General features: G+C 55.0%; 1 protein-coding gene across 1 annotated transcript in view; it reads left to right on the top strand.

Annotated features, from left to right (window-relative positions):
• Nucleotides 1-10,829, top strand: part of TBC1D9 (TBC1 domain family, member 9 (with GRAM domain)) — a 19,509-nt gene extending 8,680 nt beyond the window's left edge. Inside the window, exons 7-17 of the mRNA XM_012726871.1 lie at nt 1,178-1,295; nt 1,810-2,095; nt 2,377-2,506; nt 3,436-3,534; nt 3,684-3,752; nt 4,268-4,508; nt 5,514-5,579; nt 6,633-6,719; nt 7,171-7,245; nt 7,341-7,444; nt 8,817-10,829. Coding sequence (XP_012582325.1) covers nt 1,178-1,295; nt 1,810-2,095; nt 2,377-2,506; nt 3,436-3,534; nt 3,684-3,752; nt 4,268-4,508; nt 5,514-5,579; nt 6,633-6,719; nt 7,171-7,245; nt 7,341-7,444; nt 8,817-9,527 — 1,986 coding nt within the window. The 3' untranslated portion in view covers nt 9,528-10,829. The remainder of the gene's footprint in view (nt 1-1,177; nt 1,296-1,809; nt 2,096-2,376; nt 2,507-3,435; nt 3,535-3,683; nt 3,753-4,267; nt 4,509-5,513; nt 5,580-6,632; nt 6,720-7,170; nt 7,246-7,340; nt 7,445-8,816) is intronic.

Here is a 10,829-nt window from a genome sequence, read left to right as displayed (position 1 = left end):
AGCGGGCGGGTCAGGAGAGGTCTGCCGCGCCATGTGGTCACCTCCGGGGCAGGCGGGAATCGAACTCATGCGGAAGCGGTTTTAGATTCTCAGTGCTGTGCTTTAACCCGCTGCGCCACCAGGGAGGGCCTACCACCTGTAACTTTTATCTATTTGTTAGCACTTAGTTAAATATACCCCCAAATCGATAAATTAATCTTTACATCCTCATTCTCCCTCTCCGGCACCAGCATCTAAATCCTATGATACTTGTCCCCGGGGGTCCCCCTCCGTTGAGTCCTGTTACAGGTGGTCAGAACTGGCCTTGTGGAATGACTAAGCAGCGGCCTGTGACCATCAGCACCAGCTAGAGCCAGCAGGCTTCTCCGCAAGTGGGACTTTAATGACTTCACTTGGGAAAATACCAAGTCAGACGTAGAAGGCACCTATTAGCGCAAAGTTCTTGGTTGACATTTATTATTGTAGACGTCTGATGAACAGTTACTGTTCCTACAATATCAAACAAAGTCCAGGAGCTAGTTGGCTTCTACAATAGTGGTGTTCACTTTCATCTTTTGATCTTCATCTTTTTAATTAAGAGGACTGTTGAAGTAGTTGAGCCTTGAGTGGTTAGGAGCTAGCTGATATTATCGTTTAATAAAGTAGTCACGTTAGAAGTTCAGTCACTGTTACCATCACGCTATTCTCCTCCAGATGCAGTCGTGGGTGCTGGGTCCACCTTTGAAAGGCCTCTTTGTCCTCTGAATGAGCCTCAAGCCACAGGTATTTGGTTAGAGAAACATAGTGGAGGGTTAAAAAGAAAAGATTTACTTCACTGAGTTGAGGATTAAAACATCCAGTTTCAGGCAGGTTAAAAGCTTTGCCAGACAGTCTGTGGGCAAAGTTTGAGCCTTAGCCTGGAGGCAGAGTTCAGCTCCTGGTGACTCTAGGGCTTCAGGAAGACCCTAATAGTTACAAGCTCAGAATGAAGAGGTTTTCCATCTTTAAAACATTATAAACGAGGCAAAACTCAGGAGGATGTGTGTGTGTGGCTTGCGACACCTTTCTGTATTTATCCGTCCGCCCTTCTGCAGAAGCTTACTGCCTCCGTGGGGCAAGTTCGGCCATCTTGTTTGGGTTAAGGACACGTCTTATAAGTGAAGGCTGACTTGGGGACTTCCTCTTTCACTTGTTTCAGGCCATGAATATTGTCACGTCAGTGCTGCTGCTCTATGCCAAGGAGGAGGAGGCCTTCTGGCTGCTGGTGGCGCTGTGCGAGCGCATGCTTCCCGACTACTACAACACCAGAGTCGTGGGTAGGTGGGGCACCGCCCCCGACGGCCCGCCTCGCCGGGCGCGCTTCCGGAGCCCCAATACCAGCTGACACCACTCCCAGTCCCCACTGGGGTTCCAGACTGTCCCACTTGTCCAAAGTGGGAAAGCACGGTGTCGCCCGAGATGAGCGTCTCAGTGATCTGAGATAGCTTATGAGACGCTCCAAGTGAGGAGTCAGCAGATTTCACCGCGCGACTGTTCCAGCAGCTGTTTGAGTTCGGTTTACATAGCAAGGAACCATAAGGCCCCGATCTCAGAAATGGCATCGTTTGAGGGGGGCTGGGGGCGATGGCAGCCTCTGGCTTTCATCTGTAGATTCAGAGCTTTCAGTTGCCAGAGTCGACCACGGATGCGTTGGTGCTCTCTGTTCCCGGAGGAAGGCAGCTGCCAGGGCCTGCTCAGGGCCTGAGTTCTAGAGAAGGCAGAGGCCCGTGGGGGCGCCCGGGGGGAGGCCCGTGGGGGGCAGGCTGACCCCTCCCCCCTCCCGTGCCACAGGTGCCCTGGTGGACCAGGGCGTGTTCGAGGAGCTGGCGCGAGACCACGTCCCGCAGCTGTATGACTGCATGCAGGACCTGGGCGTCATCTCCACCATCTCCCTGTCCTGGTTCCTCACCCTGTTCCTCAGCGTGATGCCCTTCGAGAGCGCGGTCGTGGTCGTCGACTGCTTCTTCTATGAAGGAATCAAAGTGATTTTCCAGCTGGCTCTGGCCGTGCTGGATGCCAACGTGGACAAGCTGCTGAACTGCAAGGACGACGGGGAGGCCATGACCGTCCTGGGCAGGTGGGGCGCAGCCCCCCTCTGAGGCCTTTTGGGGTCTCCCCGTGTGCTCAGCCCACCTTCCTTGCGGGTTCCTGGGCTGGTGGGCATGATGATGCCCACTTCTTGCGAGCCTGGGGATGTAGTCTCACGTGCCACATCGTTAGAGGCTAAAGGACTTTCGTCCCGATCTGAAGGCAATTCTCCCTTTGGTTGTAAAGCGCGGGGTTGGCAGGAGCTGGCCGGGATCGGCAGGGAGGGCTCAGGCCCGCCTCCGTGACTGCGGTCCGCACCCCGGTCTCCAGGTATCTGGACAGCGTGACCAACAAAGACAGCACGCTGCCGCCCATCCCCCACCTGCACTCCCTGCTCAGCGACGACGTGGAGCCCTACCCCGAGGTGGACATCTTCAGGCTCATCAGAACCTCCTACGAGGTGGGTCCGCTTCCCGGCCGAGGGGGGGCTCTCGGGCCGGCCGCGTCCACGCGCTGCATGGCCACCTCTCGGGGTGCTGCTTGCTCTTGCTTTCTGAGAGACGGTGTCCAGGACGAGCAGCTGCAGGTCCAGAGCCGGACGCTCGGTGAGGCCCAAGGCTCTGGGCCAGGCACCGCGCGGATGGCAGGCGAGCGCTGGCCTGCTGGCCGTGGCTGGCGCCCGCTCTGTAGCCTGGTCAAGTAGGAGCAGAGTCAACGCAGGCGGGTTTAGGAGGGCTGTTGGGAGCGGGCCTGGGGATCCCCCTTCTGTCCCCACCCAGGTCCTCGGGTCTCCTCCGAAGTAGACAAGACAGCCCTCTTCTGCCCGAGACACAGGGCTCCCGTCTGCCGTGCTAGGGAAGGGCCAGTGTCCTGGGGGTCCTCGTAAAGCAGGGCCGGGGGAGGACGCCTCCCGGCCCTCCAGGCCCAGGTCGAGCCCTGAATCCAGCACAGCAGGTTGCTGCGGGCCCCGTGTGTGCTTATGGGCCGCCAGGACGCCATGCCCGCAACATCACCCTTCCTCCATTTCTTACTCCTTGTTCGCCAACTTTCACAGAAGGGGCCGTGGAGAAAAGGAGGGGAGCAGGGCGCTCGGCCGGCGCGCCCGGCCCCTCCCGCCCAGGTCTTCTGGGTGAGACCGTTGATTTGTGGGAGACTCGTTCATGTGCTGAGTGTAGTCCGTCCACCAGCACACCTGCGAGCGTCCTGTTTTGTGGGTGTTGAGCGGCTTTGACGCAGAGTTCCTGCGAGGACACGGGTGACTCCAGGGTGCCTGCTCCTGTGACAGGAAGCCCTCGGGTCCGCACTGTGTCTCGCTCCTGCAGACGCAGCCCCGCCCCGCCCCGAGTGCCATAGCAGACCCCTCAGAAATGCCCGCTTGCTCCTTTCCAGAAATTTGGAACCATCCGGGCAGATCTGATCGAGCACATGCGGTTCAAGCAGAGGCTGAAGGTGATCCAGACGCTGGAGGACACCACGAAGCGCAACGTGGTGAGTCCAGAGGAGCGGCTGCTCGCCCTCCTCCCGCCACGCCTGCCCCAGTCAGACTGGACAGACGGATAGAAAAGAAGAAGAAAATCAGGGACTTTCTGATCGGGCACCGCTGAGTTTGTGAAATGCATCGTGTTTGCTGTCCGCAGGTGCGGACCATTGTGACAGAAACTTCCTTTTCCATCGACGAGCTAGAAGAACTGTACGCCCTTTTCAAGGTGAGCTTTGAAGTAGGTTTGTGTAGATGCAGGAGGGTGAGCTCAGGTTAATGATCCAATTTTTGTTTTCGTCTGGCTGTTAAGGAATCGCTTACCTCAGCACACCCAGCAGGAGGCTGGGGCTCAGGCACACAGTGGAGAGCTCAGTGCAGAAACAAACGCTGCAGGTCATTGGAGTCGACGTTGCGCGCTCTCCCACTCCAGTCTTTGCAGCTGTTTCCTGGGAAAACGTCCCTTTACTACTCCCATTGGAATGGTGTCAGTCGGGTCTAAATTCCGCCTGACGTTCTGGCAACTTGTAATTGCCCACGTTAGCCGTGCCCTGGGGTGCTTCCTCGCGCCGCCCCGCTGCTCAGGGGCTCGCTGGAGGGGCCCTCCGTGGGGGAGGTGGGTCGAGGCGGAAAACTCAAGCCCAGAGAGCAAGGAGTAGCCAGCCGCTGCCCCCAGAGGCCTGGCGGGCGGCCCCCCCGGGCCTTGCCACGCGAGTCCCCGACCGCCTCCCGCCTGTTCTGCAGGCCGAGCATCTGACCAGCTGCTACTGGGGCGGGAGCAGCAACGCGCTGGAGCGCCACGACCCCAGCCTGCCCTACCTGGAGCAGTACCGCGTCGACCTGGACCAGTTCAAGGGCATGTTTGCCCTGCTCTTCCCCTGGGCGTGTGGTGCCCACTCGGACGTGCTGGCCTCCCGCCTGTTCCAGCTGCTGGATGAAAACGGAGACTCTCTGATCAACTTCCGAGAGTTTGTCTCGGGGCTCAGTAAGGGCGTGGCGTTTCTGCATGAGCTTGAAGGGAAGCGTGGGCACCCCACCCGCAACGCCCTCCCTGCACCCGGGCTCCGCGCCGGGTTCCTGGGCAGAGGGCGCATGCGAGCGTCTGCGGGTGGATCGTTAACTGTTTCGCGTGACCGCTGCGATTAGATCGTGCCCTCTACGTTACAGGGGCCTCAGCGCTGGTAAAAGTCCGTTTTGTAGGAACATTTCGTAATGTTTAAAGAAAGGGTAGGGGGAAACCCGCCCTCTTTCAGTCTGTATGGAAGTCCTCTCTGCGTTGTGCCGGGAGAAAGCCCCATCCAGCACGCAAGCAGCACGGACGCCAGCCACACTCACTGCCGCACCTCACCCCTCCCCGCACTTCACCCCACACCTGTACCCCACACCTGCATCCCACGACTCTCTCACACAAGCATAAAGAGGAAAAACAAGAATGCGGGACAGGCTGCACACAGGCCGAGATGAATATATTTCACTCCGTTCCAGCTACTCCAACAAGGGAGATGCTCTCCCAGACCCTCAGGAGTGGGAAGGGAGGCAGGGCAGTGAGGACAGTGGGAGGCCCTGGGTCAGTCCCTCGAGGTCCCTCTGGGACTCGGCGGGCAGGTGGTGGCACGGGACTAGCGGGAGGTATAGCCAGCTGCGGCGGGCAGAGTCTCCAGACACGTCAGACGCCGTGAAGCAGCTGCTCGCCTGACAGGTGCTCTACTGTGAATGTCAGGGTGCACGTGCATGGAAGATGTGATGGGGGACGGTGCCTGGGGCTCCCTCGGGCTCCCTCGTCCCTGGGACCTGGGATTTGCCCCCAGTGATTGGCCCACCGTTGGCAGAGCAGTTACTGTGCAGGCCGGGTGAACTCTTCACCTGACGTCCCCACAGCGACTGCTCACGCCTGCCTACACGTCTTGGTGTTGGCTGGGGGGGGGGGAGGCTCTTCAGGGAGGGGTTGCTGCTCACAGGATGCATTCATGCTGGTGCTACCTGGTTTCAGGTGCTGCCTGCCATGGGGACCTCACGGAGAAACTCAAGCTGCTGTACAAGATGCACGTCTTGCCTGGTAAGCAGCGCGAAGGTAGCGTGAGTGTCTGGCGTGGCAGGGCCTGAGACATCTGCCTTGGGGAGCACCTTTGAGCCTCTGTTTGATTTACAAAACCGTTCACGAAGCACGAAGTGAGCAAGACTGCCCACGCCACTCCCGAGTGCGCAGTGCTGGTTCTGCAGGGAGCAGGCTGGGTCAGGCAGGTGTGAGCGGAATAGCAGGCCTGCAGGAGAACCCTAAGTGGCGCTGGCAGCCGGAGGAGCAGCGTGGAGGTGCGAGAGGGTGTAGGAGACTGAGCTGCTGAGTCTGGGGGACACTTACCACCATCAGAAGCAAGTGGGGACGGGGGTTCGGTTTCAAGTCCAGTTCTCAACAAGTGTGACCTCCCAGCTGGGATATATCTAGCAAACATCAAAAAAATGAGGAAGGTGGCCCACCCTGGTGGTGCAGCGGGTTAAAGCACAGTACTGAGAGACTAAAGCCACTTCCACATGAGTTCAGTTCCCGCCTGCCCCGGAGGTGACCACATGGCGCGGCAGACCTCTCCTGATCCGCCCGCTGCTCCCCTCAGCAGTGTACTTTGTCGATCTGCCTGTTCTGTTCCCCGCTCTGTCCCTGGTGAAGCCTCTCACCGCCCCTGAGCCTTTGGCCTGTACCCCAGTTCTGTATGCACAAATAAATAAATCTTTAAAAAAAAAAATGAGGAAGGGCAGCGATAAGATAAACCTGGATGATGGACGGATGGGGATGGGTGGGTGGGTGGATGCATAGAGGTGAGAATAATCTTCACAGCATACAATTTTCAAAAAATTGTGTCATCATTTCACAGAACATAGGAATATCCCAAAAGATGAGGTTTTGAAGGAACATACTGGGGGGGAGGAAAGAGGGAGGCACTGAAAGGAAGGTAGTTCGAAATGGGGTGAACCTGCTTTGGGGCCAGGAGGCACGTGCTGCCCAGCCCCCCAGCTGCCTGAGAAGCTGCAGTGCCGCTCCGGGTATGCACTGCCTTCCGGACGGGTGCCGCCATCACCTTCCTGGCCGCAGGGTGACCTTCCCTCCTCTCTCTAGAGCCCTCCTCTGACCAAGATGAGCCAGATTCCGCCTTCGAAGCAACTCAGTACTTCTTTGAAGACATCACCCCGGAGTGCACACACGGTAGGTGGCTGTACACGGCGCTCGCCTGGCGGAGAATCGACTGCCTGCGTCAAGGTGAAGATGGAAACACGGCGGAGAAGGGAGGGAGACCAGGCAGCGCCCTGCGACAGCCCTGAGGGCCCCCAGTGCACCCTGAGCCCCACTCCTGGACAAGAATTGGGGGAGGGGTGCCCTTCCCCCAGAGATAGGGTTGTCAGATAAAGCAGCGACAGCTAGTAACATCTGATGTCAGAAAGAAGTACATTCCGGGCCATCTTTGGGGCACACGCACAGCTCAAAAAATCACTTGCTCACCTCAGCTCTGAGGTGAACTCCCCGTGCCGGGCTCTCGGCCTCCGTGTGTCCTGTCACATTAGGCAGCTTTACCCAGAGGCAGTTTTTCTGCCACCAGAGCTCAGTGCCTGGCAATGTCATAAAGCATTTTCCTCCTCCTCCTGGCTGTTTCTGGCAGTGGTCGGACTGGACAGCAGGAGCAGGCACGGGGCAGACGACGGCTTTGTCACCGTCAGCCTGAAGCCGGACAGAGGTACAGCTTTGCGCTCTGTTTGCTTCCCTGTTGGCTCCATGCGTGTTTTTCAACCTTTGCCACTTGAGCTTTAATTCTTGACATTTGGGTTTTAGGGAAGAGAGCCAATTCTCAAGAAAATCGCAATTATCTGAGACTCTGGACGCCAGAAAATAAATCTAAATCAAAGAATGCAAAGGATTTACCCAAATTGAATCAGGCAAGTGCTGAACGGTCCAGTTCCTTCGCTTCAAACCTTGAGGGTCTGTTTCGCAGGCTGAGATGAGCGGAGTGCCTCACAGGGAATGGTGGCTTAGCTGCTTGGATTGATTTTACCAGGTTTTTGTAGATCAAAAATGCGCTTCACTGTAAGGACTTGGCCTCCTCAAAGAAATTGGCACCCAGGAATTACTCAATTTGGGGAGCACACACGTCTCGTCCTCATCATTAAATGATTGGGAACTAAAAGATGTGTGGGATGTTGTGAAGGCACAGGGCTCAGCTGTAAACACACCTGGCCTATTTTTTTCCCTGAGAGAGCTGGAAAGGTAACAAGGGAGGGAAAACAAAATCATGTTACCAGGATGAAGGGTCTGGTCTCCTACCAGGAACTGCTGACCTGACTGGGTGGTGGGAGAGAGGAGGCCTCTATCCAGCGATGCAGGCCCACGTCTTGAAGAGGGGTGTGGAGCAGAGCTGGCAGAGTGAGCCGGGGTGTGGGGCGGACCCTGGGGGAGGCCTGGGGCTGACGGAGAGCTCTCAGCAAAGGCTCAAACAGTGAGTGAAGGCACAGCCTTAATTGGAAGTGCTGGGTACCTAAGGATTTCATTCTTTCTGCTTGCATGGATGTTAGAGAATTTTCAAGTGGAAACCTCAATAAGAGACTTAAAAGATCACATCAACCCAAGCTACATTGGGGGATCTTTTAGGAGCCCTGATATTTGGTTTTTAATGGAATTAACATAGCAGTCTATCGTTATATGTTATAGGTGCTCATTGAGATGTACAAAAACATTAAGTTCAGTAAAAAGTTCGAATCTATCCTTCACCATGCCATTATTCACTTTTTCCCATTTTACCCACACTCCCCTGCCCCCAATTCACCAGTAATTGTTCATACAGCCCAAAAGTTTGTTTTTGTTTCATTTAGTTCATCTCTTTGTTTCCGTAGCTCCTAGAAGCAAAATTATATAGTGAGTTCTCTGCCTGGTTTCTGTTACTAAACATCATCCCTCCAGGCCCACCCGTGTTGCTGAAAATGGCAGGGTTTCATCTTTTTCATGGCTGAGTCATATTCCACTGTGTGTATATATATATATATATACCACGTCCATCTTATCCACTCATCTGTCCATGAGCACTTAGGTTGTCTCCAGTTCTTGGCTACTGTAGATGGTGCTGCGATGAAAATGAGGGTGCAAATATCCTCAAATTAGTATTTTTGTATTTTCTGGCTAAATACTCAGAAATGGGATAACTGGATCTTGTGGAATGTTTACTTTCAATTTATTGAGGAATAAATCACATGGTTTAAGGTCCGCTTCTCCCACCTCTGTGCTCCCCAGCCAAGGTCACGTTCTTTGTGTCCTCAGGGGCAGTTTATCGAACTGTGCAAGACCATGTATAACATGTTCAGCGAGGACCCCAACGAGCAAGAGCTGTACCACGCCACTGCCGCGGTGACCAGCCTCCTGCTGGAGATCGGAGAAGTGGGCAAGCTCTTCGCCCCCCAGCCGGCCAAGGAGAGCGGGGGGCCGTCCTGCCAGCAGGCCCTGCCCGGCATGCTCTTCCCCAAGAAGGGGCCAGGCCAGCCCTTCACGGTGGAGCCGGTGGAGGCCCTGGCGGCCGGCCTGGCGGGCGAGGGTGACGAGCCCTCCCTCGGGGGACAGATGGAGGACATTAAGCTGGAGGACTCCTCACCCCGGGATAACGGGGCCTGCTCGTCCATGCTCATCTCCGACGACGACACGAAAGACGACAGCTCCATGTCCTCCTACTCGGTGCTGAGCGCCGGCTCCCACGAGGAGGACAAGCTGCAGTGTGAGGACATCGGGGAGGACACGGTGCTGGTGCGCAGCGGCCAGGGCACCTCTGCGCTGCCCCGCAGCACCAGCCTGGACCGGGACTGGGCCATCACCTTCGAGCAGTTCCTGGCCTCGCTCCTGACCGAGCCCGCCCTGGTCAAGTACTTCGACAAGCCGGTGTGTATGATGGCCCGCATCACCAGTGCGAAGAACGTCCGCATGATGGGCAAGCCCCTGGCCTCCGCCAGTGACTGCGAGATCTCCGCCCTGTCGGGCTGAGCCGCCCGGCGCGGGGCGGGGCCTTTTTTATGTTCTTGGGGGTGGGGGGCGCGGGGGTCTTTCTTTTAAATTAAATATTTATTAGTATTCGGCTTGAAGCCCAGTGTTTTCATAATATAATGCAATGAAAACTGTCGGAGAAACAGTTAAACACCCCGTGGGGCAGGGGCCCTCCGGCATAGCGTTCACTCCCGGCTCCAAAGCCAGGTGGCCCTCCCGACACGTGGCATCGGGCGCCTGAAGCTGGCTGTGGGCCTTAGACAGGCTGTAAAACGTAGTGCTCCGCTGGGCAAGGCCGCAGCCTGCAGTGTTGGGGCTTTGTCGATCAACTGCAGGGAAGCCAGAGGCCACAGGCCCAGCAATGTCCCCACGTGGGAAAGGCCACCTCCGCTGTGGTAACTCCTGCACCACTTTAAGGAGCATGGGAAATATTTTTTAAGATTTGAAAAATATTTCATAAATTCCTCTATTCAGAAATCATTAACCAGATGTCCCCCTTTAAGGGGGGGACCGTCAGAGTCCTAAACGATTAAGAGGGCAAGGTGATTTTTATGCGATGCCAGAACCACACTTTCACCGACCGATTCGGACAAAGGCCAGGCCCATTTTGCATTCAAAACTGTTCCAATGATTTGTATCAGCCACCAGAATTCAGTGGAAACCATGTTCTATCACACTCTCAATGTGGCAACAGAAGTGAAAAGGAGGCTCGGGATTTTTTTTTTTTTAAAGATGCTTCTGACATGGATTCTCAGCTTCTTGTTACTGCAAATAAAGCAAAAAATAAACCCATAAACTTTACCATTTCCATACTCTCTGTAGAGTCACGAAATCTTACTATATACCACATCTGAACATTGTTCCAGTCAAATCAATGTAGAGGTTGTGTAAACTGAAAAGAAGAAAAAAGCCTGCAAGATAACTGGGTGTTTTAAGCAGAACCTGTCACTTTCTATGAAAACTAGTCTGTTCTCTCTGATTCCCGAATGGATGTGAAACGGGAATAGCGCACCTGCACTTTGAATTCCTGCTTTTTTTAATTACTATTTTCATTTTATCTTTTACAAATGTTGATGGTGTGTTTGTCTTTTCCTTGAATTCGTAATCATGGTCATGTTTTCTTCGCTTTTTCAGAATATTCCTTTCAACACATCCCTTTATTTTATTATCCATTGTGTTCTTATCTTAGCTTTTGCTGCTGTTTTTTTTTTTTATTTTGTTTACAGAATGATTTTAAGCTGTCGAAGTAGTGTTAACCTCAGATAGGATAAATGTGAACCAATAAAATACATCAGATACTCA

Source organism: Condylura cristata, unplaced genomic scaffold, assembly GCF_000260355.1.
Source record: "Condylura cristata isolate star-nosed mole 26May11 unplaced genomic scaffold, ConCri1.0 scaffold00018, whole genome shotgun sequence".
In the NCBI taxonomy this organism is placed as follows: domain Eukaryota; kingdom Metazoa; phylum Chordata; class Mammalia; order Eulipotyphla; family Talpidae; genus Condylura; species Condylura cristata.
The sequence above is the reverse complement of the archived record's forward strand: the minus strand, read 5'-3'. Positions and strand labels throughout refer to the sequence as shown.